Below are 27744 nucleotides of genomic sequence, written 5' to 3'. Positions count from 1 at the left end.
GTTTCACATGAAATTTAGGGACTTGAAATGACGGGCCCAAGGTCACACAAAAGGTCAGAGACAGAGGTGGGACTGGAACCCTGAATTATCTGGTTCAGCATCACTCCTTTCCACTATAACAGATGCAAAATGACTGGGGATAACTTTGGCAGAACTTATTTTAGGAAAAGCCCTTCCTTATCTTCTATAATGTACTAAGAAACATGATTAAAGATAAAACTGGGTTCCAGGGGAAAAGAGGTCCAGGTTCCAAGCCTGCCTCTACGGTTTATTGGCTGAGTGACTCTGAGCTAGTAGAGGCTTGAATTCTAAGCCTCGGAGTCCACAACTATAAAAAGTGGAGACACTATTACCAACCTCGCTGGGTTGTTATGAACTTTAATGAGATAATATAGCACTTAGCCTTGAGCCCAAAGCATGGTAAGTGCTCAATATATGATAGCTGTTATTATTATTCATATATAAAGAAGGAAGCTGAGGGGCTAGATTAGAGTGATCTGACCCTCTACCACTGACTTGGCCTTTTGAGAATATGATTGGCCAGTTTTGAGGAAGGGACTCTACCTAGTTGACTGGCTGGGGCCTTAGACTGCCTGGGGTGTCCTCCATAGTAGACCAGGGCTCCCAGTCCTTGTTTTAGTCCCATCCAGATCATCTTAGGACTCACCCAGCTATGGGGAAAGAGAGGAGGTGACAGTGTCACACATCTGACCCAGGGCAAAAGCCAGGTGTCCAAGCCATATGTCTGCAACCAAGCCTGTACCCGAAACTCTCCAACATCCCTCTGTGCTCTATGCTGCCACATAGATGACTATACAACAGCTGGCCCTTTGTTTGGCCAACACTGACAGTCATTGCCCCTTCTGTACCAGAGCCTGGGCTGTGCACCGGGCAGCCTGGAGGAGGCTGCATACACTGAAACAGACTGTCCTGCTGCAGTGTGATCACCACAGAAACACATAGGTACGCTGAGGCAGGGGTAAGGACTGCTTTCATTCACCTAGAATGATCTGAGAAAAACAGAGAAGGGTTGCATGAACAATTCCTCAAATTTCAGAACAGAAAGACCCTGAGAGGTTGAGGAGAAGTGATTTAATGAAAGTGTGGTCCAAAGACTTCCTTCAGCATTACCAGAAGAGCCTGTGAAAAATGCAGATTCTTGGCCCCTACCCTAGACCTTCTGGATCCTAATTTCTGGAAATTGTTATCTTTAACAAGAACCCCCCACAACACACACACACACACACACACACACACACACACACACACACACCATGCCAAGCAATTCTTATGGACCCTAAAGTTTGAGAAACATTATGCAAACTAAAGCCCGTATTGGAGAGAAATGGGGAAACTGAGCCAAGGTCACACAACGACATTGGCAGAGCCAAGGCAAGAACTTACACTTCTTGACTCCCAGGCCAGTGCTCTCTCTCCACTCTATCCCAAGGGTGGAATTACACTGCCAGCCTCTACCCCTCTACGCCAGAATCCCCCTGACACCACACGAAGCCCCAGGCACCCAGATGAATGCCTTCGATATGCTTTGAATGACTGAACAAACTGGTATCAGCTCAGGTTGTTCCTTCATGAAGTGATTTGTTTGGTTTAAAATAATATATTGACTCACTCATTGTCCTCCAGGGCCAGGATCTGTCCCACTCCCTCCCAAAATAGCTGTCATTGCCCTGGGGCTGAAGAAGCAAAAAGTTTTGCTCGGAGACAGCAGAATTGCAAGTCTTGGGAAGTCTGTCTTCAGCCCGGTGTGGTGCGGGATCACAGCTGTGTGGGAGGCGGTCTCAACCCCACAGCTGACTCGTCTAATTTCGCTTCTTTTACGCAGAACAATTAGAGGCTGTTCTTTGCCTGCTATTTTGATTTGTGAAGGATCCTTCAATTCCCAGAGGGGGCTGGGATGCTGGGAAGTGGGTGATGAAGCTGCTGTAGCTGGTCCAAGCAGGGCTGAGAGGCCCAGTGTTGACTGCCAGCCAGAGCCCCAGAAGCTTCTCTAATCACAGGTCTCCCCCACTCCATATCTAACCTGTGCCAAGTCCTGTCCTATTGACCACCTCAGACAAATGGTGCAGCTCCCTTGCTCTCAAGGCCCCACTGGCTCCCCGAAGTTCTCTTCTCATTCCACAAACTGGCCCTGACCACCTCTTGGGCCTCAGCTCCCAGAACCTTCCCTTGATGGGTGTGCCCCACCCTCTAGCCTATTCACTGTTCCTTGGACACATTAAGCCCACTTCTACCTCAGGGCCTCTGCTTCGAACCCTCAACCTCAAAAATTTACATGATTTGCTCCTTCACTTAACTCAAGACTCTATTCAAACATCACCTCCTCAGAGAGGCTGCTGGGACCTCCCTATCTAAAGTACCCCTCTCCCCACCATCACGATCTCCTAACACTGCTTCATTTTTCTTGATTTCATGAACCACAGCCTGACTTATATTTATCTTCTTTTCTCTTTTGCTTCTCTCACTCATATAAGTGAAAGGGATTTTGTCCATTTTGTTCCCTGCTGTATCATGAGCCCTACCAATAGTGCCCAGCAGATATTAGGCTCTCAACAGACATTCGCTGTATGGATGTCTCATACCTCTCACGGGGACCACCACGGCAGCCTCTCTGCCCCACAATTCATCTTCCACGAAAGTCAGGGTGCTCATTCTAAAATGCAGATTTGCTCAGGACACTACTGCTTATGACCCTTCTGTGGCACCGCATTGCCATGTGGATAAAATCCAAACTCAGACCAGCATTCCACCTGGGTAGTCTCCTTTCCCACAGTGGTTTCCCCCATCCAGCCACATCTGGAGCTTTGCAGACAATCAGTTTAGCACGCCCTCCCCGCTAAGAGACAGCCGCTGTAATGGTTTAGTGGGAATCCTTCCAAACAACATAAATGTATATAACTTTTAATAAAATTTTATTTTTGCCAATGTAATAGTTACATAGTGTAAAAAGTCACATAGTACTATAATGAAAACAGTTACCCCTCTGCCCTACCGTTCCCCCACTCTTCTGTCCTGCTCCCCAGAGGCCATTATTTTTCATGTCTTTAGTTATTCTAGTGATTAGCTCCCTAAGTCTAAATAATGTGCTTAAATGACTGTTTCTCGATTTATCGATTTTAGACAGTATCTGTTGAGGTTTTATTCAGTTAAGCCAGGCTATGAAGCAGTAACGAACTATTTCCAAACCTCGGTGGCTTAATACAATAAAAGTTTATTTCTCACCCTTTCAGCATCACTCACTCAAGTGCCTCCAGGACAACTATATTCCATGAGGCAGTTCCAGCCTGCTTCGATCTTGTGTCCCTGCCATCTTAACCTGAGGCCTGATCGATCTGGATTTCTTTGACTGGATATAGAATAGTAGGTTAGAAATTGTTTTCCATCAGAATTTTGAAGGCATGACTCTCTCTCTCTCTCTCTCTCTCTCTCATCTTCTAGCTTACAATGTTGCCACTGAAATATCTGAACCATTCTGATTCCTGGTGGTTTGTATGTAATCTGTCCTCCCCACCTCCAAAACTTTTAGGATCTTCTCTTCCTCCTTAGTATTCTGACATCTGTGGGGATGTGCTTTCGGGTAGTTCTTTTTCATTTTTATTGGGACTTCGCAGTGTGAAGATTCACATCCTTCAGTGTGAAAGGTCCTCACATCATTTCTTTGATCAATTCCTCCCCTGAGCTTTCTCTGGACTCCCTGGACTATCCACTAGTCAGACATTGGACCTCCTGGATTGACCTAGTTTTCTTATCTTACCTCCATCTCTTTGTCTTTTTGGTACATCCTCTGGGAAACTTCCTTTTTATTATCTCCCAACCTTTATATTGACTTTTTAAACATCATGGCCTTCGTGTTTTATTTTCCCAGTGCCCTTTCTTCTTATTCCTTTTTACATAGCATCTTATTTCATGGATATGATACCTTCTCTTATCTCTCTAAAGTTATCAATAGTTTTTGTTTTGTATTTTCTTCTGCTCTTTACATTGTCTTTTGGCTTCAAACATTTTTGTTTGTTTGTCTGTTCTGGCCTTTTTCTTCTATCCTGGAGACTTCCTTCAAGTATCTGGTGATATGCAACTAAAAGTTGATCTTTCAGTGAAGCACCGAATAACTAAATGGCAGGTGTGTGTGTGTGTGTGTGTGTGTGTGTGTGTGTGTGTGTGTGTCCTAGTGCAGAGGCCCTGTGAACTGGTGGGCTTCACTGTAAAGAGATTGAGTAAAGGTCTGATTTACTCTAGGGGACATCTAAATATCAGTGTCTGTAGTTCTCGTCTCTGGGACCCTCTGAAAAGAATCTGGGAAGCACACAACTGGCTATCAGGATTCTGGTAGCAAAGATGGAGAAAGTGTCTGGGGCTCCTCCCATTTTCCATTTGGTATCTTGCTCTGACCCTTTCTGTGTCTGATGGCCCTGAGATCAGAGTTGCTCAAGATTAACTTCTCTAAGGAAAAAAACCTTGACTTTTTGCAGAATGGAGGGGTAGTCACCTGACTGTGCAGGGTACAAGGGTGGGGGGAGCCTAAGGGTCTCACTGCTCCCTCTATAGATAACCAACCCCCTATCCCTGTTCTCAGTCCCACATCTCACTTCTGCTCAGCCTGTTACACACTTCCAATTGCTTTTCATCATCCAAATACTTGTTGATGTCTCTTAAGGGAAAAAAACAGGGACAAGAAGTGAAATGACTTGCCCAAGGTCACATGACCAGTAACGGCAGAGCTGGTATTTAACTCAGGCAATCCAGTGCCAACATTTGGTAAGGACTTTGCTATACTGCCCCTCAGTGCTTGCTACCTTCTTTCCTCTCCCACCTCTCACAGTGAAAAAGCCAAGGAATGTGAATCTTGTTATAAGCTGAGATTTGTTCACGCATCCAATAGGTATTAACTGAGCACCTGGTATGTGCCAGGCACTGAATAAGGGACGTAAGACAAAAGATGACAGTCTGACCTCTTGAAATTTATGGTCTTAGGGAGGGGGCAGACAGTGAACAAATTGCTGCACTAATTAATGTACAGTTACCTTTGCCATGCGAAGACACGGCAAGAAAACTGCCACCTACAACTCAGAAAGAGAGCTCGCACCAGAAACCAACCATGCTGGCACCTTGATCTTGGACTCCAGCCTCTATAAGTGCGAGAAAATAAATTTCTGTTGTTCAAGCTAAGACAAGATGACATTTCTGCCATGTTGGGAAGAATGCGAAGGAGCCAGTCATGTGCACGTAAGGGGATAGGGTGTTTCAGATGGAAAGAACAGCATGTGCAAAGACCCTGTGGCAGGAAAGAGCTTGATGAGCTGCAGGAATGGTCAGAAATCAAGTGCAACTAAAGGGTAGTAAGCGGGAGAGGAGGTAACAGCGGATGCAGCGGGAGCGGTCAGCAAGGTCAGATCACGCAGGGCCTTTGGGCCACGGCAAGAAATTTCACTTTTATTCATATTTTTATTTTACTTTTAGAATTTTTGTAAGAGTTTATTTAAGCCCAACCGACAACATATTCTGGGGAGCAAGATCTCAAATGCTCCTCGATTTTATTCTGAGTGCCACAGAAAGCCATTGGAGGTTTTGAGCAGGGAAGTGATGTCGTTTGATTTATGCATGTTTCTTAAAAGACCACTCTGTGTGAAGCCTAATTGGAGGACACAGCAAGAGTGGGCGAGAGACTTAATTTTCTGGAAAAAATAAACCATTTATTACCCCACCCCCTAAATCCTGCTAGTGGTGTCTAATTCTTCTTTTATTCCTATTTCAAAAAGTCGTGGATATTGCGTTGGACCCTTATTAAGAAATTAACTCAAAATGGATGAAAGACCTAAATGCAAGAGCTAAAACTATAAAACTTTTAGAAGAAAACGAGAGAGAAGCTTCATGACATTGAATTTGGCAACGGTTATTCAGATATAATACCAAAAGCATAGGCAACAAAAGAAAAATTAGATAAATTGGACTACATCAAAATTAAAACTTTTGTGCATCAAAAGACACTATCAACAGAGTGAAAAGGCCACCAACATAATGAAAGAAAATATCTGAAATCACATATCTAATAAGGGATTAATATCCAGAATTATATAAAACCACAACTCAATAAAAACAATTAAAGATGGGCAAAGGATTTGAATATACATTTCTTTAAAGATATATAAATGGCCCATAAGCACATGAAAAGATGCTCAACTTCCTTAGTCATTAGAGAAATGCAAATCAAAATCACAACAAGATATCACTTCACACCTATTGGGATGGCTACTATCAACAAAACAGAAAATAACAAGTGTTGGCAAGGATGTGGAAAAATTGGAACCTTTATATAAATGGTGCAGATGCTATGGAAGGAGGATGGTGATTCCTCAAACAACTGAGAGTAGAATTGCCATATAACCTAGCGATTCCACTTCTGGGTATATACCCAAAAGAATTAAAAGCAGGGTCTCAAATAGACATCTGTACACCTATGTTCATAGCAGCACTATTCACAATAGCCAAAAGGTGGTAGCAACCCAAACGTCCATCGACGAATGGATAAACAAAAGTGGTGTATACAAACAATGGAATATTATTCAGCCTTTAAAAGTAAGGGGATTCTGGCATATACTACAACATGGAGGAACCTTGAGGACACTGTGCCAAGTGATAAGCCAGTCACAAAAAGATGAATGTTGGATGGCTCCGCTTACATGAGATACCTAGAGTAGTCAGATTCATGGAGGCGGAAAGGAGAGTGGTGGTTTCCAGGGGCTGGGAAAAGAGGAGAATGAGGAATTATTATTTACTGAGTATATGGTGTCTCCGTTTGGGATGATGGAAAGAATCCTAGAGATAAATGGTGGTGATGGCTACACAACAATGTGAAATGTACTTAATATCGCTGAACTGTACACTTAAAAATGGTTACGATGGTAAATTTTATGTGTATCTTAACACATTAAGAAGAGAGGTTGTGGATAATCAAGAGCTACCACTGTGTCTATTTTCTAAACTTGAGAATGGGGCGAGGAGCCATTCAGGTCTTGGCTCCTTAACATACTCTGCTGTGTGAACTTGGGTAACTCACTTCACCTCTCTGAACCTGTTTTTGGGTTGGTAACCTCAGTGTAATCACACTTTTTAGGAGCCAGTACATATGAAAATGTCTAGCTTACTGGCCAGCATGTAGACGAGAATTGGCAATCCTTTTGGTTTTTATTTCTTCTGATATTTTTCTGCTTTTTCTCTCAGAAGGGTCAATCCTGGACCCAACCCTAGGGGTGAAGACGGTAAGCTCTGGCTGAACCTCTATTGACTCTGAGATGCATTTGCAAACCCCTTGCTTTCTTTCTAAATCAAAATCTCAATTATTTCATCTTGCATTGTGCAGCTGCCAGGGAATTTGCTTCCAAATAACTTTTCTCAGTCCAAGTGAGGCTTCCTTTATACGGCACTGAGTTTCAGACTCCTAAACCCATCCTATCATCTGTCAAACCAGCCAGCCCCATTGTCATGGAAGATCGTCACCATCCCTATTAATTTCCCTTCAATCTGAAGGCATTTAGGCGTGCTCTGTGACTGAGGCACAGCCAGGGCCACATTAAATCCACACACCCTCCTGGGCCTCTGGAGAGCTGGGCTTCTCAGAGGACAAGTAAGCTCCAAGTAGGAATTTTCTCCTCCAGGCACACCCAGGCAGTTGGGTAGACTGCCCGACATTTTACCGGGGACCCAGAAGAAGGTTAAAACATTCTCTCCTTTATGCAAAGCCTGATGGACTGGTCTGACAGCTTTTGGTGGGTTTTATTTCCTTGAAGTGATATTATCTGTCTTTTCTTTCATGTGCCAGGCACTATGCCAAAAGCAGCAAATGCATGATGTCATTCCATCCTCGCTGCAACCCTGCGCACTAACATCATCATCATTCTACAGATGAGCTAAGTTAGACAGCTGACCCAAAGACACATGGCCAGGAAGTGACAGTGACAGGATGCAAACTTAGGTCTGGTTTCCAGAGCCCAAGCTCATAACCACTTGGGTCTGTGCTTTGCTACTCATTGTCCCCCGGCCTCCTTGCCTCCTGCACTACCTTATCAAACACTAGCCATGGCAAGGGGCCCAATCTGGAGGCCGTGACCAAATGGAGTAAACTGGTCCCGAGGTGGGCTGGCTCCATCACGTTCATCTGATTTTCACACATTCCTTGACCATGCTGTGTCTTGGGGTTTGGAGACAATCTCCGTACAGTCCAAGTGGGGTTGGGAGGAGAAAGACTTACAAACATCAGAACAATGTCACAGGCACGATGACGAGGCCCAGTAGGGCAAGGACGAGAGGTTAGTTCAGAACAAAACATAAACCTCTGGTCACAGTGAGGGCGGCAACCAGTATTTATGGACAACTATGTGCCAGGTCTTTCTCATGCCTTCCTTACATCTGTGTTTTGTTTTGTTCTTCAATAAATAATATTGGTTGGACATTGACTATGTGTCAGGGACTAGGAAAGCATTTTGTATTATTTAATCCTGCCAGCACCCCTACGGAGTAGATGGTACTCATCATTTCCAACTTATAGAGAACTTGCCCAAGGCGGCAAAGTCAGAAAGAGGCTGAGCGAAGATCAAACCCAGTCTTCTTCTTTGAAATCCCAGTTCTTTCCTCTCGACTTCGATTTCAGCTTCTCTCTTGTGGTCCCAAATTACTCCATGTGCCCCTCACACACTCTCTTTGACAATTCAAATAAAAGTTCCCCCAAAGCACGGCATTTGTCTTGGTCACCACTATGTACCTAGCACTCACAGCAGTACCTAGCACAAAGCAGGTACTCCAAACACACTTGGCAAATGAAAGAATGTCAATGTGTCTCTTCCACACTAGACTGGGACATCCTTGAGGCATGTCCCCTTCATACTGTACAGAGGTGACATAGCATTTACTGGAAGTGTCCATATGAACAGAGAGGTCAAGGTGCCCTGATCCTTGGAGGTAAGCAATCACAGAGCAAAAAGCTCAGATTTGAACAGACCTTCTCCTCTCCTTCCCTGTCTTCTTCCTTCCTTCCAACCCTCCTCCCTCCTATCCTCAACACAAACCAACCCAGGTCCCTTGAAGGACATCCGAGCCCGACCCTGTTTGCCCTGAATCTGGAGTGACTCAGCTCTGCCACAGCAAAGAGAAACATTGTTGGATCATTTATCCAAAGTAGCTAATTCATTTTCAACTAAGCTGAGGGGAATTTTTTTTCCACTTATGCACAACAGCCCATGTGGGTCAAAGTCGGGGCAAGAGATCTAAACACAAAAACAATAACAGCAGCAGCAACAAGGTAAAAGCACCAACCCTCAGTCCAATTGACCTTATGGCACCCGAGGAACCAAATCGAATAAAATGGCCTCAGCCTAGATCCAAACTCAAATGCTTTTTGAGATCTCAAAAGTAGCAGGTGCTCACTATAAAATGTTCAAACAATACAGAATCATTTAATGAAGAAAGTTTAAAAACCATCATTAACATTACAGACCATCATTACAGATAACATGCAAACATGCACCCTGTTTTATATGAATGGGATATTCCCCTAATACTGTTATATAACCTGTTTCTTTCTCTCAGAAATGTATTGTGACCATCTTTCTATAACCATAGATACAAATTAATACAATTCTTGGTGACTGATTGTTATTTTAGTCTAGAGGTCAACCAACTTTTTTCTATAAAGAGCCAGCGAGTAAATATTTTAGACTTCATAGGCCACATAAGGTCTCTTTTGCGCATTCTTCTTTAGCTTTTTTTAAAATCTTTTTTAAAAAACAACCCTTTAAAAGTATAAAAAGCATTTTTAGCTCAAGGCTCATACAAAAACAGACTGCAGGCTGGATCTAGTCTCATTTACAGATACTAAAGCTCCCGAATACAGTTACCTAATAAATCCCCTATGGAAAGATATATAGGTTGTTACTGCTTTTTTTATTATTATAAATAATACTGTTATAAACATCTTCACACACACAGCTATCTGATGGCCTCCCAAGGAAAAACAGAGCCAGAAGGAAACTTCACAGTGAGGACATTCCTTCTATGGCACTCCAATCAAATGACAATGCGGTTCCTGCCTGAGTATGTCTGGAGACAGTGAACTCACCACCTGAAGGCACAATCCATTCCACTGGTGGGACAGCTCACAGGGTAGGCAAGTTCTTTCTCATTCTCTCTCTCTTTTTTTTTTTTTTTTTTTTTGAGCTAAAGACTGCCTCCTTCTCACCTGGCACCATTTTTTTCCCCGGTTCTGCTCATGGAACCACCACAGAATCTAAACCTAACCCTTCTCCCTTCCATGTGTTGGAAAATGGAGATATTGACAGTCCATACCTCATCCGGCTGTTGGTGAGACCTGGGTTAACACGTGTAAGTGCTCGGTACTTGTTAGCTGCCATGGCTGGTTGTTAGCTGCCTTCTTAGTACTGTGTGGCCATGCGTGGAGCCCCAGTCTTGGTTTGTCCTCATATATTCATTAATGTGATTGATTATCTGAGTAAAGATGACGCACTCTCTTAGGTTAATGGAAGTCCTAAGATGATGATGCAGATAAATCATGCCACAGGCACAGAGGTGATGCTCAGGCCTGGCCTTCTCCCAACTCTCCAAGCAAGTGAGGACAAATTCATTTTCTGTGGGATCTATAACCTCAAATCCACTAATGCAGACATATGCTGCAGCCAGCACAGCTGGCCTCTGGCCTCTGTTTCTGCCCCATGGCTGACTGCGGCCGCTGTACATAGCCAGATGTGGTTTTCAGTGTTTCTTACCTCACTGGCATCATTGCTGATAGGACATCAGCTTATGCTGCACCCCCTGTCACACATGCCCCCAGATTGGCCTCCCCAGCTCACAACTTTGTTCACCTCCTTCTACTTCTAAATCACTCCAGAAATGCCCTGCTCTTTGCGCCTCCACATCGTGGGCCAGGGACTCAGCAGATACTGTCACCAACAAGGCTTTAATAACTATAGTGGGTTGAATGTGGTCCCAAAAAAGACATGTCCACATCCCAACCCCTGGTACCTGCTGAATGTGGCCTTATTTTGGAAAAGCGTCTTTACAGATGTGATTAAGTTAAAGATCTCCAGATGAGACCTTCCTGGATTATCTGGGTGGGCCCTAACTTCAATGACAAGTGTCCTTGTAAGAGACACACAGAATGAAGAGGAGACAGCCATGTGAAGACAGAAGCAGAGATCAGAATAATGCAGTCACAAGCCAAGGAATGCCTGGAGCTATTAGCAGCTAGAAGAGGTAGGAAGGATTCTCCCCTAGAGCCTTCAGAGGCAGTGTAGCCCTGCTGACAGGTTTTGGACTTCTGGCCTCCAGAACTGTAAGAGAACTCATTTCTGTTGCTCTACGCCATCAAGCTTGCGGTAATGTGTCAGGGCAGCCTGTAATACAGTAAAGGTGCCACCAAGGGAGAAGCACCAACGTTGACACCAGACACACCTAGATTTAAGCCCCAGCTCTGCCTCTAACTGTATGACCTTGAGAAAGTTCTAACTTCTCAGTTTGCTCCTCTATAAACTGGATATACCGATGCTACCTCCTGAGGGTCTGGCCAGTATCAAATTAGTTCCTGCCTATGATGTCCCTAGCACACTGCCTGGCATACTCATAACAGAGCAGCTTCTCTTCTTGTTCAGACAAGGAAAATGGACCAGAATGATACCTTCTGAGCTGCTCTAGGGGTCCCAGGCTCCTGACTCCTTCCCTTGCCCTTGTCACCTGCCACCATTGTGGTGGGACACAGAGCCCTGCACTGGAACTTCGACACTGGAAGAGGCTCTGGTCTGTAACCTGGAATTCAAAACTCCCACTTTACAGATGGGGAAACTGAAGCCTGGAGAGGGAAAGATGTAGACACAAGGTTACACAGAGTACCAGCTCTCCTGACTTCTGGGAGGCCAAGTTCTTCCTACTTCTCCAAGCTGCTCTTCTAAGTCTCAGATGAAGGTTCAAGGTGGCTAAGGCTAAAGAGAAAGGGGTCTCCTATCCAAGGCTTCAGAATTCCTGACGAGGCCCTGGGCTCTTAATAGATGCTTACATTCTAGGTCCCATGTCCAATGATTAACCAAGGTAGGTTAGGTCCATGGATAGAACCATCCCCCTCACTATCATCACCTGCACCACCATCTCCATCACAGCAGCTACACTGACTCAGTGCTTACACATATTCCGTTGAATTCTACCATGACATTTCATAGATGATTTCATTTCATCACTCCAACAACCCTATGAAATCGCTACTATTATCATCCTCATATAGAGGAGGAAAGTGAGCCTTGGAGAGTGTACTGGGTTGACTAGGTGTCCCCCAAACTTATGTCTCCCCCAAACTTGGCCTTATCTGGAAATATGGTCTTTGCAGATGTAATTCATTAAGATGAGGTCATACTAGATTAGAGTAGACCCTAAATTCAATATGACTGGTGTCCTTATAAGAGGAAATAGGGAAACAGAGGGAATGTGGCCATGTTAAAACAGAAGCAAAAACTGGAGTGACCCAGCTGTAAGCCCAAGCCCAAGGGAGGGTGGCCAGCGAGCACCAGAAGCTAAGCAAGGAAGGCTCCTTCCCTAGAATCTTCGGAGGGAAAATGGCCCTGCTTGATTTCAGACTTCTAGTCTCCTGAACTGTGAAGAATACATTTCTGTTACTTTAGGCCACTCATTTTACAGTGATTTGTTACAGTGACCCTAGGAAAGTAGTACAGAGGGGTTAACCATCTTGCCAGCCAGGACCTAAAACATGGAAGCAAAGTCCATTAAAATTCAGCACATCCCAGCTCTCCCAACAAAAGGCTTTTTTCATCAGGACTATAGAATGTCAGCACTGAATGGAAATATGGCTTGTGAGAATATCTACTGAGCATTTACTAAGTGCCAGTTGCCCTGTTTAGTAAGTGCCACATGTGTGTTTGTTATCCCACTGAATCAGTACAACCACCACAGGAGGTGAACATCGTCATCCCCATTTTACTGGTGAAGAATGTTCAGGCTCGGAGGGGTGAAAGGGCTCACCAAGAGTCAGGAAGCAAGGTGTGGCAGGGCCTGGGTTGGGACTCAGGTCCCTCTGTCTCCAGAACCCACACTCCTGACCTCTACTACATCTTCTTCCTGTATGTCAAGTTCAATCCTTTTTGTTTTACAAATGAGGAAACCAAGGCACAAGCAAAGCAGTGATCACAAAGGCTCTGCTCCCTGTGGGGAACAAACTGCTCAAATAAAGCAACTGCCAGCCAGTCTGGGTCCAGCTGGCACTTCCCTTATTTGCAGACAAGGGGCGGTTGCTCTTCTCACAGGCCGCCTGGGCAGCAAGGGCTGCAATCTGTGTCCCTGCCCACCATTTAACAGGAGTGGCGAGTGGCCAGAAATTAATTAACTATCTCAGTTTAGGTAGGCAAAGCCTGAGGAAAGAAAGTGTTTATATATAATAAGGCCCAGTGAGTGTGTCACAGGAGATTAAGGGCTAGAGTATAGAAATACGGGGCCCCTGATTTGACCGTGAGTGGGGGAGGCTGTCCAGGTCAGCAATAAATAGGGAAGACTCCTTGTTCAGTTCATTTCAAGAACCACAACATGCTCGTGGAAGCCAGGGAATAGAAGCTCTTCTCTATCACCCTCACTCCGCTTTGGGCTTAAGAACAGCTGGGCCAGGGGATGCAGCAGCCAGATGCCACAGAGGCCCCAGAAAAGCAGAGTTCCCTCAACTGTGGCTTGTCAACCTATGGGTCTCTGGAAATAGGGCATGTCCCTCCTATAAACACCTACTGACGTGCCACTTGAGTGTTGAGCCCCTAGGCTGAGGCTCCAGCTATGAACAAAGGATACTCATCTGCTCTCCGGGGAGAGAAAGTTGAGCAATCACATGTTTGAAAATAAATGTTTGTGGTCCCTGCTCCGATGCGGGCCACATAGGCACTGTGGGAACACAGAGGAGGAACATAGTAGAAGGTGCCCTAGAGGAAAGATTTCCGAAGCCAAGAAATACGGGGTTACTCTAGAGAGAAAAGAGGCCTGAGGTCTCTGCACATTTTATGTCCCTCTTGTCTAGCAGTTGGGGGCTTTTTATTATAGATCTCAACTCCACAGAGGGGATCTCATTAATAAAGCACCAACTAGATATTTAAGAAATGCTTAGTGATGGCTCCTTAGGGCCAGAGATTGAGCTAGGAAACAGGATAGAAGATGAATGGAACATAGTTCCTGCCCTCCAGGAGCAGCTAGTGTAAAAGGGAAGGCAAACAATTACATTGTAATTTAAAAAACTGTTTCACGACTATCTATTTTTGTGTGTGTCTTCCCTCTAAGTGACAGGATCTGGACAAAGGCATTTGATTCACATCATTGCATTTAATCCTTGTAACAAATGACTGTGGTAAGCATTATCACAGCATTTGGCAGATGAGGAGATGAGCCTGGAGAGGCAGAGAAACTTGCCCAAGGTCACAAGACCCATAGACTGTAGTACCAGGACTCGAGCCCAGGTCTATCTGTCCCTGTGATGGTTAGTTTTATGTGTCAACTTGGCTAGGCTGTAGTAGTACCCAGTTATTTAATCAAACATTAATCTAGGTGTGAAGGTATTTTGTGCATGTAGTTAATATCTACAATCAGTTGACTTTAGGCAAAGGAGAGTAATTTTGATAATGAGGGTTGGCCTTAAAAACAAAACCAAACACACGTGCTAGCCCACTCTACAGATTTCAGACCTGTGTAGCCAGACCCCACAACCACATAAGTCAATTCCTTGAAACATATCTTGCTGGCTCTTTTTCTCTGGTAGGACCATGACTGTTATAGACCTGAAAACCCATCTTCTAGGCTAAGGATGGTGCCAGAAGCCACATAGTCTCCTGATCCAGAAAAGGGCAATGACAGCCACCACCACGCTGGGTTGTTGCAGGGGTCAAATATGGTGAGAGGCAGCATGATAAAACATGACATGCAAGGTCTTGTAATACTACCAAGGCACATGCTCATTGTTGCCATCATTGTAATTGATGTGTCCTTGATTATTTTGAGTTCTTACCATCACCAAGTAAATGTCCCACTCCTATAATTCCATGTAAAAATATTGCCTCCGAGTTTATCATTCGCGATGACCCTGTGTAGATGCTACTGCTTGCCAAACCTGTCCCCATTCCCAAGGCACACGCTTTGAGGACAATGGGCAAAGCAGGCCCTGTACATAGCGCTTCACATCCATCCTCTCCTTTGACTCACATGCAGCCTGGGAGGTGCCTATCAGTACATATCCATTTTGTTCACACAAGAAATCTGTGATCCAAAGAGAAGAGGTGCTCGTCCAGGAGTGCAGAGGTGACAGAACCAAGACTCCAAGTCGTACGTTCTGAAAAGCCCAGGTTTCCCACCTCTAGGCCTTTGGCCAGGCTGTGTGTTACGTATCATATCTCCCTCTACCTGACATATGACAGAGCATATGACAGAGCTTCACTTTTGTTTTATTTATTAACAATTTATTATTTTAATAACTTTACAAATCAGTCTACCCTGCTCCATGGCCTCTCCTAATCTCTGGTTGTATGAAAAGTCATTTTTCCACAGTTGGAAAAATGGAGAGAGATGTGGTACCAAGCTCATAGTTAGGAGAATTAAATGAGATAATATATGAGGTGCTTGCCACAGAGCTGCCTATCTTTTAGCCTCAAAAAAGGTCAGGAGTTCTCATTTTGATGTAAAGTCCCACGGAGTCAACATGACATGCTTTGCTGTTGAGCCCTCTCTTACCTGGGGTGACAAGGCCTGAGCAAGTGGATGGAGTGTCTTGTGGCTAACTGCTTCTCCCAGCAGGACAGCCCCCTGGCCATGTGCAGGGCTCCATTACCTTCCCCCAGAAAGGAATGGAAAATCACCAGATTTGGGGCATTTCCTAGCAATGCAGGAGAATGAGTTTTGTAACCAAGGGAAACAGATTATCTCCATCTGTCCTGCAGGAAAATCTGGGCTGGCCAAGAGAAGCAGTTTTTATCTCTTGGCCTAATCCCTGTCCCTGGTGCCCATGTGCTGGACAACCAGCCAAAAGGCATCATTATCACCATCGACTGCCTGTTAAGGCCAGGCCCTGCACTAAGGCCATACATCCTCTCCCTTAACCTTTGACCACACTATTCACTCTGCCTAAAACACTTCCAGCAACAGCCCTCTTAGTTGCCCTCTCCTCCCCAGCCTCCCCATACACATCTGCAGCCCCACCAGGCTCTCTCCCCACACCTGTTTTAGTTGACTTCATTGCCTATAGCCTTGGCCTCACATCTATTTATTTGTTGTCTATCATTTCCCCCATGAGAATGTCAGCTCCATGAGGACAGGGACTGTGTCTTGACATTGTTGCATGTCCTGCCCCTGGAACTGTGCCTGATACTTAGGAGGAGCTGCCGAATGCATGTTTACCACAACCCTGAGATGTAGGTGTTTTACTATCATCCCCATTTCACAAGCGAGAGAACAGGCTCAATGAGGTGAGTGCAAGGGTGAACGGCCAGCAAGAAGCAGACCAGACCGAACCCCGACCTCTCTGCCTCTGAGGGATGAGGCTGCTTCGCCAGCTGCTGGCCCTGCCCCAGGGATTTTAGGGTTCTTTGGGACCAGTTAGGTGTTTTCAGTGGCCCCCAGGCTGGACCGCCCTGTACAGGAACCCATTTCTTATGCTCCCAGGTGCTATTTCCAGCCACCCTTTGGCTCTTTCCTTAGCCCAGGTAATTTCAAGCATGGAAAGAGATACAAAAAGAGGGGGCAGACGGTTAGGGAAAGCAAGTTCCAGTCCTGACTTAGCCATTAACTCAAAAGACACGGAACCCTTCCAGGCCTTGGTTTTCTCATTTGTAGATTAGAGGGACTGAGCTTGACATACGAGATGGCAGAAAACAAAACAATCATTAAGAGTATGGCTCTGAAATCACGATGACCCAATTTCAACCTGACTCTGGGACTTGGAGCATATTATATCACTTCTCTGAGCCTCACCTTTCCTCATCTATAAAATAGGGACAATAGCACTCACCTCATCTGGGTATGTGAGGATTAAATAGCATACTATATACACATCTCTAAGCAGAGTACCTGGCACAAAATAAATGTCCAATAAGAAAATCACTATCCATGATTCAAAATTCTATGCCTTGATGACAAGGTTACTTCTGCAGGGAGGGGAATGAGGCTGTTTGTACCTCTCTCTGTATTGTGTTTATAGATTGGGGCTTTTGGACCTCATAGGACTTTGAAGTCTGAGTTCTTTTCACTTATCAAGAAAGACTCGGAAAGCTACAAAAGAAAAGATTCTTTCCACACACACCCTCTCCGGCCAGAGACAAAGCTGCTGATTTCTGCAGCTGCACTGGGAGCTATAAATCAACAGAGAACAACCCAGATGCCCCATCCCACCCTATATCCCCCAGTTGGGAATGGGGCTGCTGCAGCCTATATGACATAACTTATTTATTTAAGCCAGGCTTTCTGCTCCATCCTGCGATTATCCCTCTTCCTGGGCATGTTATGACGTTTTGAGTAGTCAATTAGATTTAAAGGTCCCAGGACGCTGAGCTTAATAAAATCATGCCTTGCCCTTGCATGGCCACCTTCCTCTTAAAGACCAGGCATCATCTGCCAGGAAGGGGACAAGAGGAATTTGACATAACAGCATCTAAGAAGCATTCTTCAAATCTCAGCCATGATGGAAGAGGAGACTGAAATTTTGTTTGCCTTATCTTTTTTCCAACCAAATCTGCATTGCCAAATCTCCACCCAGGGGTCATCCAGTGTCCTCTTACATACATACCTTCCGTGATGGGAAGCTCCCTATATCACACAGCAGGCCATACCTTCTTGGAGAGCTTTGACAATTGAAAAATTCCTTACAGAAATAATATGAGATGTGCAAAAATGTAAGTGTTCAAGAATGATCACAGAAGCATTATTTATATTGACATAATATCAGAAATAACACAAGTTCCCCCCAAATAGAACACATTCATATAATGCAGCCATCAAAAAATCACATTTTCGAAAAACATTCGATGACATGAGAAATGCACTCATGACATAGTGTTAAATGAAAAGGCAGCTTATAAAATATTACATATAATATGATCATTATTTCAATATAGTGTGATCCTGATGTCATTAAAAAAAGAGAGATAGAGATGGGAAGGAAATATACCAAAATGACAAAGCTTTTCTCTGAAGTAACTACTGTGTTACCTTTATATAAAATAATATTTCTAATATTGAGCTGATAAAGTTTCCTTTTAGTATCCATTCAATAGTTCCTTGGGGTCAATTGAATGAATGAGAAGCAAGTCTTATTGCTCTTCTAGACATAGTAATAGAAAATGTTCACTGAATATGAAATACCTGGTTCTGTGCTGAAGTCCCTCACATCATGCCTCATGAATTTCTCATAACCATCCCATATAGATTTACTGCTACTCCCATTTCAAAGATGAGAAAACTGAGGCTCAGGGAGGTTTTATATATATATAAATATATATATATAGCCCAAGCTTACTCTCTTAGTAAATGGCACAGCTGAGATGTGATTACAGGTCAGTCTGGCTCCAATGTCCAGGCTCTCAACTGCTACTGCCCCATGTAGAGGCCTCAGAGGTTTGCAGGTGGCACTCTGCCCTGTTCCTCCCTTCCCTAAATAGACATCCCTAGCTCTCGCCCCCATTCCTCATGTGTCTCATGAACAGCAGTGGCAGCATGGAAGTGGAGTGCCTTTGGAATCAGAAAGATCTGGGTGTGCACCTGTCTGGCTGTGAGAGGCACCTGCTCCCTCATCTATAAATAAGAATCTGCAGCCCCCATTGCAGGGTTCTTGTGTGGCTTGCAGAAGCCTCTGGCGCATGGCAGAAGCTCATGAGAGGCTCCTCAGTGCCCTTTGTCAGGGGTCCCCGACTCCCAAGTCCAAGACCGGTACTGGTCCATGGCCTATTAGGAACCAAGCCACACAGTAGGAGGTGAGCAGTGGGCCAGAGAGCGAAGCTGCATCTGTATGTGCAGCCATTCCCTAGCATTAGCATCACCACCTCAGCTCCACCTCAGATCATCAGGCTTTAGATTCTCATAGGAGCACCGGTGACTGATGTCAAAAAGGTTGGGGACTGCTGCCCTATGTGACGCCTCTGGATCTAACCCATTGTGCCTGAGTCACACACACACACACTCCCTAGGGAATGAACTGAGGCCTAGGAAGTGTTGGCTCTGGCGCAAGGCCAGGAGGCACAGCAGGACTTACAGCACTTCATTCTGAAAGGAAACAACTAAGGCCAGGGTTTTGGTGACTTGTCCAAGGTCACGCAGCTCTTTTCCATCACCCTGAGCTGGTTTCTTTGGTTTCCCCACATTAAGGCCCTTTCCATCCAATCTACCGCACACCCACCCACACCAAATTCATCCTCTTGAACACCGTATTGGACAGATTGCTCCAAACTTTTTTCCCCCATGGCCCGTAACCCAAAGCTCCCTTACCATGAAACCGGAGAACCTGTCCAGCCTCAGCCTCCCCTGTCCATACTTGAAACTGGAGCCTCACGATGACCTCTGGCCCCCACCACAGCCATGCCAGCTGTCTTCTTCCTCAGTCCTCCCTCCTCCCTCCCCACTGGAACGAATCTCTCCAATTACCTGGGACTGGTAGAGACTACAGAGGTGTATTCGTCAGACTCTAGAGCCTGGCCAAAGCTCAGCACAAAGCAGGCACCTTGACAAGCACTGTGAGGAGGACACCTGCTTGCAGGGCCTTTCCTGCTTTTGTTCCTACAGCCTCTCCACCTTCACAGCCACCCAGCCCTGGCACTCTCAGCTCAGCCACAGTGAACTTTCCTGCCCTCTGCATCTCTTGATCATCCACTGAACCTTTCTTTGCTCATGCTGTTCCCTCTGCCTAGCATGCTCCACCCCACCTCTCCTTATAGCCAGCTGCTGCTCCCCTTCACAACAAAGCACAGATGTCACATCCTCTGGCTGGGTCAGGAGCCCCACCCTCACCCCCGCCCCCAGACTCCCACAGCTCTGGGAAACTGCATTTATCCCTGGAGCTGTAGCTAACCAGAGGGTCCTAAAGAGCATGGCTGTGTTAGGGGCCAGAGGCTATGCTGAGGCTTAAGCTCGAGTCTGGGCAATGGGAGAGGAGGCTGGGTGGGCCTGGCTGGGGTCAGTATAAGCAAATGCTTGTTGAGTAAGTAAATGTGCAGACAATGCAGGAAGCAGGAAAGGGCCCAAGGTGAAAAATCCAGACGATCAGGCCTCACAGCCACCAGCTTTGCTTGCCTGGAGCAGCTGCAAGGGTGCTGGTTAATTACAGGGCCTGGCACATACTGAGGGCCTACTATGTGCCAGGTGCTGTGCTACAGCCTTTCACACGCATAATCTCATTAATCTTCTTAATAATCCACAATGATTACCCCAATTTTACAAATGCAGAAATGAGGCTCAGGGGAGTTAGGCTGTCTGCCCAGGATGTGGTTGAGCTGGGATCGAGACGAAGCACTACCTGAACCCCAGCTGTGACCTTTACCGCTACACTGTGTCACCTCACAGGGATATCTCCTGGCCTAAGCTCCCTGGGTTCATGGATCCCAACCTGGGCCACAAGAGAGGGGAGCAGGATAAAAGGCAAGGGTCTTATGCTGGGCCTCCAAATTCAAGACAGAGACTCAGAGCTCCCAATCTCGCAAAGCTGATACTTGAGCACCTACCTCAGCAACCCCTGGCACCTCAGTAGCAGACGGAGGGGACGACCAGAACCTCTCATCCACCTGTCACAACCTACCCTAGCCCACGCTGCTTGGCCCAGCCTCCCCTCCTCGTTCTGTGCTACAGTCACTTGGGAAAATGATGCTTTACCAACATCATCTTATCTGATCTTTAGAACAAAGGTGCCTATGAGGCAGCTACTATGATCTACATTTAACCAACGAAGAAAGTTAGTTGCAGAGTGGCCTAAAGATCTTAGTAGGTGGCAGAGCTAGCATTTGATACGAGGAAAAAAGTCAGAAGAGACATGGCTCTGCGGCAGAAAAGCACACAACGTGGAAGAGTCAAGAGGGGCAGGCGGGCAGTTCGGCATGGAGTGGGGGTGGTAAGAGATATGTCAGGGTGAAAACCTGCTGAAATCAGGATCAGGAGGAGGTGGACCTGGGGGCAGGCAAACCAACAAGTTTTGGGCTATGTAGAGGAAAGATAGGGTCACTGGTCAGAGATAGGGGCTCCTGCTAAGCTCTCCACGCTCCACCCTCCCCAGGGAGCTGCCAGTGAGAACTCCGAGATGCCAGCCCAGTTCAGGGTACTGACTCCACCCAGAAAGAGGAGTTGTCCAGCATCTGCTCTGAGGACCCACAGAGTCACCATGCCAACCGTACTCACACCACAGGACTAGAGAGTGATGCTCTGCTTGGGGACCAGATGTCCCAAAAAAAATCCTGCTCGCACTTCACACTTCACGGAAGCTTTAGGAACACAAGCTGTTTGCTAAGAATGCAATTCCCAGAGGCCCCTCTGGTGCTTCCAGAAAGATAAGTGGACCTCTGGAGTAGGTTCGTGAAGTGGGGTGAGGCCTAGGACATGGGGGAGGGAGGAACGGAGAGTGCTTTGTAATGTAGGATTCTGAGATTCTTGTGTTCTTTTTTATCAGCCCCTCACCCATGTCAGTTTTCCCATCAGAGGCTCTTCCCTCAGCTTTTTACTTGGTTACCCCCCTTCTCATCCTTCAGCTCTTCAGAGGCCTTCTCTAAACTCCCTGCTCAGGTGAGACCCTCCTTCCATCATGGCTTCCCAAGGCCCCCATGTACCTTCCACAGCCCCTCGGCATAGCTACAAATTTAAGCTTGTTGGATGACCAGCCAATGAATGTCTATGTCTCCTACCAGGCCCTAAGCTCCATGAGGGCAGAGGCAGCGTATTTATTTCCCTCACCATTTCCTCATCTCAGCATCTAGCACAGGGCATCCATAGAATTTCCTTAAATGATTTGATTTTTTTCATTCCTTCCCACAGAGAACCTTCCTGTCCTCAAAGGGCTTGAAAGGCTCAGATACAACACATTATTTCACTGAATTCTTACCACAACTCAGGATGCATTGTTGTCACTCCCACTTTACAGGAGAAGAAATGAGTTTCCGAGACGAAGTTGCTGGCCCAAATACATAGCAAGCAAGTGGCTTTAAACACAGCATTTGAACTTAGATATGGCCGGCTTCGGAGCCCCAGCTCTGCCACCATTCCACCTGCTATCCTTCTCCGAGGGTCCTCTGGATCTTCCCTTGCAAACCTTCCCCTGCCCCTCACACTGCCTAAACTCAAGACTAATAGGCAGAATTCATTCATTCATTCATTCAGTAAATCAATTGACTCACTTATTGGTTGTGCCAGGCCCTGCACAGGGAGTCGGAGAGCCAAATCGAGCAGAGGCTTTTCTCTGTCCTGGGAGCCCCTCTCCCCAGGAAACTTTGCCAGCAGAAGCTGAGTCCCAGGCAGCCACCCTGTCTCTAGTTTTCCTTTCAGTGGGAAAGGACTAAGTGCCAGCCTTCCTCTTAGGACAGCAGCCTAAAATACAAGGGCCAAATAATGTGTAGGACTACAGTCCTTTTGCCTCCACCATTCTTTGAGGATTTTAGGACAAGAGAAGGGACAGGATCCTTTCCCCTCCTTCCATACGATTCTCTGTCTCCTATCCCAGGCAGCTTTGGAAATGTTCTGGACTTGGAGTCAGAAGACCAGGATTCCATCTCCAGGTCTAGGCTAGCTGTGAGCCCTTAGAACAAGTTGCTTTGCCTTTCTCTGAACTACAGATTCCTCATCTGTAAAATGGGGGGTGGTAATGATGAGGATTCTAATGCCTACCCCATAGGGTGGTAGGTGAGGATTAAATCGTTCAGACCCAGAGATAGAGTTATGGCATAGATGGTTGGCCCAGGAAATACCTCATCAGTGTGGGGACCTATGGACATCAGCTACACTGCTGGCAAGTTGCACCGATGATGTAATTCCAGGAAGGTTGGTTGGGAGCTCCCCTAGCAGGCTGAGCCAGGGGCCTTCCCTGAGTGAACCCTCGGAAGTGAGAGGCTCTCCCCCTGGCTCAATGGTAGTTGGGGAGCTGTGCGCATCAGCACACCAGCCAGAGGGCCTGGGGAAGAGGCTTTCCCCAGGCCAGAGAGCTAAAGGCTCCCCTAAAGTATATAGTGTCAGGAACCTGGAACTCTCAGAACCATAGCTACTCTCAGGCCCACCTTAGGACAAGTGCCTCCCTCACTCTCCCTTTTTAATAAACACTAGATTCTGAAGAATCCGGAAAATTCCTCTCCTTCATTACACAGACATCTTCCATCGACACCTCACAAAAATCCTGTAGAAGAAGGCCCTATTATTACCCCATTCTATAGATGAAGAAAGTGAGGTTCAAAGAGACTAAGTGACTTACCCAAGTCACAGAGGCAGTTGGTGGCAAAGCCGGGATTATTACACACACAGGTTGGTCTGACTCTAAAGCCTGTGCCATCTCTGAAGGCAAAGAAGGGAGAATCACTGACAAAAATGCAAAGTGAAGATCAGTCCTGCCTGTGCTTGGGGAAATTTTCCCACTGTAGCTGGTGATGAGTCATTGAAAACACAGGAAATTCTTGTGTCCTCCACTCTTCCTGGGGGAGCAAAGATCCCCCAGAGATCATCAATGTCAAAGCCCCCTCAACACCCACACACCCCATCCAATACTGTACTCCGATGCACGATGCTCTGCCCTACAGAAACCCATACTCTGGAATTCATACTTCCCAGTCAAAGAGATTGTGTGGCTATCTTTCAGACAGAGAAACTGAGGCAGGTAGGGGCACAGAGGGAATGGCGCCCCCACTCTGATGGGCATCAGTGACTGGGCTGAGACCATATTTATATCTGCAAACTCTGAGTTCAAAATCTGCACTCTGCCCTGCCTGGTGGCACCACAGCCCAGAGAGGTTTAGGGTTCTGTCCTCGATCAACCAGCATGAAGGACCCATTTCCAACTAACAGCAAATACCAGGGTGTCTTTGTTATTATAAGGATAAGAGTTTCCTTTTAATCCTTTTGCCCATGTCTGAATTGGTTCAACTGGGTCAGGGGGCTGCTTCTGGGGCAAGCCGATGATGTTTTAGACTCTCTGAGATGGTCCACAGATACAAAGAGAGCCTTACTTCTTGGCATAAAAGCACAAACTCTGGCCCAAACTAACCACTGCAGAAAAAAAAAAAAAGGACTGTGAGAGGAGAGGAGGAGAAAATGGGAAGAGCACTTATGAGAAGGATCTGAGGCCTTTCTCAATCACATCCAGAGCTCCGGGTCAAATGGCCACTGGGGACAGGAGCAGAGAACTGACTGCCTGATGCTCAGCTGTTGCCCACTCTACCCAAGAACCACAGGCTCTCTCCATGGCAAACGCACACACAGGTGTCCCGGGCTACTCTGGGTGCTCCCCTCCCTCTAGGGTCTCAGTGGTTTACAAGGAAACAACACGGTCACGCTGTCATGTTCTCAAACAGAGAGAGAATCACAAGCTGACAGTGTGGAACAAACACACCAGCACAGGGACCCCAACGGATGATTGCCAAATGTGAGTTGGTAAGTGCCCCCACGGCATGGTGCAGACGCACACACGGTCTCCTGTCCCCCCACCTCACAGACAGCCCCCACACACAGCTGTCTCCGCAGAGGCCTATGGCACTTCAGGCACCTCTGTCCACCCCTGCAAGGTTTCAGCGGTCCAAACACACAATGCGTTTGTACTGTCACAAACACAGAATCACCCACTCACAAACTGTGACAGACACGCAAACTGTTGCCAAACTGTCCCACATAGCCTGATGCAGAAGCAAGAAGATGCAACAGATGATCAAATGTTATTTAGTTACACACACACACACACACACACACACACACACACGCTCACGCGGAGATGCAAATTCCAGTGTCCTCTCAATAGAAGTGGTCTCCCCTCTGGGCTCTATGCGCCCCCTGCAGGAAGTATGGAGGCCCTTGGAGTCAGGGGTCCGAGGTAAGGGACCCAAGTCCATGGCATCCCCCTCACCCCGGGACCAGACTCAGGGCGCCAGCCCGCAGCAGACTCACCGGATGATGCCGAACATGACAAGTATGTTGCCCAGCAGCCCCACGGCGCACACCGCCGAGTAGAGCGCGGTGATGGCGATGGCCAGGGCGAGGGATGAGGCGCTGCGGGCGCCCGGCGGCCCCGACGCATTGGCGCCCGCGCTGGGGAAGGCACTGGGGAAGGCGTCTGAAGCTGTGGCAAGGATCAAGGGCTGCAGCTCGGCATCAGTGGAGGGGACCGGCTCCATGGCGTCCCGGCTGCCGGCGCCGCGTCCCTCCGCACGGTGCGCCCTGGGCGCAGAGACCTAGGGCAAGAGGAGCGCCAAGGGCGGAAGCCGCGGCCCCGACGCCTCCGGCTGCAGCTCCGCGCCGCTCCGCTGCTCCTGCACCTCCTGCGTCTGCCTCGTCGCCAGCACCCGCCTTGCCCCCAAACGCCCGCCCGCCCTCACTCTGCGCCCAGAGCGCTCTGAACCTGGAGCCGCTGCGGGCTCCTCGGACGCGCCTGCTGCGCGCACCACGTGGCCCGGAGGCGGTCGCCGGTCTGTGCCCGCGACCAGGGGCGGGCGCTGCACCACTGACTTGGAGCTGGGCTGAGGAGGCTTCCCGTTCCCTCCCTAGAGATGCTCTGCGGGCTCAGGTGTACCCCACCCCTGCTGGGACTCACCCTCACGCACACCCTTTGCTGCTTTGGAGTCAGAAGGACCTGGATGTCAATTCCTCCTCTTTCCCCTGCACTAACCAACAGTGACCTTGAGCAAGTTACTTAACCTCTCACAACTTCATTATCCTCGTCTGTAAAATGAGGATAATCATCACGCTACCCCCCTCTTGGAGAGATTAAAATGATGTGAGTAAAGAACTTAACCGTTATTATTCATTTTTTGCACCCCGTTCGTTCACTCAACAAATTTTTATTTTGGGGTGCTGAGTATAAGAGCCAGGTACTATTGGGGATCCGTAGATGCACAAAATCATTTGCAGCACCTGCGTCCAGGGGCTTACAACCCATTGGAGACACCAATCCTCAAATAGCACTAATGAAAATATAGTTACAAATTGAGGAAAGTAAAGGAAAGCAAGGCTTTCCTGTGGCATGGCCTACACAACCCAGAGGTCATGACAGCTTCCCTGAGGACATGACACTTAAAGCAAGATATGAAGTTTGGGGAGAAACTAAGGGAAGAAACCAGGAAAGCCGTTCTAGACAAAGGAACATGTCCTCACGTGCAAAGACTCTGTGGTCAGAGGGACTAAATGGAGGGCAGGGAGAGGAGAAGACGGCAGGGAGCCAATGTGGGGAGAATGGGATAAAGTGGTGGGCAGAGTCTCAAAGATCGCCTTAAAGATCACTCTGGCTGCTGTAGGAACAGACATGCCCCTCACTCTCTTTCTAACTTAACCGACCCAGATCCAGAGCCATACTTCTTCTTGGGGCTCCTGTCCTTCCCAGAACATTCTCTCTACAACCATCACTCTGTTCCAGGCACTATGATAAGCGCTTTATCCATGCATCAACACTTTAGAGTAGATTCTACTATTAATGTCCCCATTTTACAGCTGAGAAGACTAGGATAGGCGCTAAATTATCCCATATGGCAATTATTTCAATCTGAGCTTGTTTTCTCCTTGGGGAAAATACCCCTGATTAACCCCTGCACCCAGGAGAGGGCTGGGGTCACAATGAGTGCTCAGGAAATACTAAAGGTAAATGACTAAACATCCGAAGGGGGAATGGAATGAAACTACCTTGAGATTCCCAAGCTCTAGGCTCTGGGGTGATGGTCTTGGCCCTGAGAATGGCTGAGCAAGGACCTCTCACTCATAACACTCTCTGGCTTGAGTCATCCACCTACACACAAGTCTAACCCTTTCCCAAAAAGAACAAAGCCAGATTCCCAAGTTCACCCTCCTCCCATTCTCTTGGCTCCTCCTAGCTGCCGTCCAAGCCTCTCTACCAGCTGCAGTAGACTCCTCACCGCTAGCCTTTCTCACTCAACCATCTGAGGACTCATCATACATGTGATTTTTGCTCCGTGGTCACGTGTGCTGCCAAAATTCTTTCCCCATCTCGAAGGGCCTTGTACTCAGAAAATTTTCTAGTGCCAGGGGAAAGAAATTAGGGCAGGAAAGAGGAGGGCTACTTTATTGGAGCTCTGGGCTCCTCCCTAACCATTCAATGAGCCAAATTTTTTCCTACCTCAGGACATTGGCACAGTCTATTTCTTCCACTTGGAAGGCTCAGCCACTTTCCCAGGCTAAGTGCTATTCGTCCTTCGAGTTTCAACTTAACTATCGTTTCACCGACTGCCTACCCACTGCCCACCAACTAGACAAAGTCCTCTTGTTATTTGTTCTTGGGACATCATGTACCACTTCTTTACAGAATTACCCACATATTTATTTACGTAGTCATTTGATTTTAGTACAAATCTCGGCACTCAATGAGTGATTGGATAGGAAATTCAATTCCCTCTTTAGTGAGCTCCCACATCAGTGAGGGAGACAGAGCAGACATAGCTTAATACAGACCTAGGAATTCTTCTAAGCAACTAAAACCCTTTGGATAAACTCTGCAATTACATCTTACTTGGAACTGAAATACTAGATCCCAGATCCACA

The 27744-nt window shown here is 46.8% G+C and overlaps 1 protein-coding gene across 1 annotated transcript in view; it reads right to left on the bottom strand.

Annotated features, from left to right (window-relative positions):
* OPRD1 (opioid receptor delta 1) overlaps positions 1 to 25427 on the bottom strand; it is a 32301-nt gene extending 6874 nt beyond the window's left edge. The window contains exon 1 of the mRNA XM_016132144.2: positions 25147 to 25427. Coding sequence (XP_015987630.1) covers positions 25147 to 25373 — 227 coding nt within the window. The 5' untranslated portion in view covers positions 25374 to 25427. The remainder of the gene's footprint in view (positions 1 to 25146) is intronic.
* Positions 25428 to 27744: the final 2317 nt, after the last annotated feature.

This window comes from Rousettus aegyptiacus, unplaced genomic scaffold, assembly GCF_014176215.1.
Source record: "Rousettus aegyptiacus isolate mRouAeg1 unplaced genomic scaffold, mRouAeg1.p scaffold_m13_p_1, whole genome shotgun sequence".
Classification (NCBI taxonomy): domain Eukaryota; kingdom Metazoa; phylum Chordata; class Mammalia; order Chiroptera; family Pteropodidae; genus Rousettus; species Rousettus aegyptiacus.
This window is presented reverse-complemented; position numbering and strand designations above follow the sequence as displayed.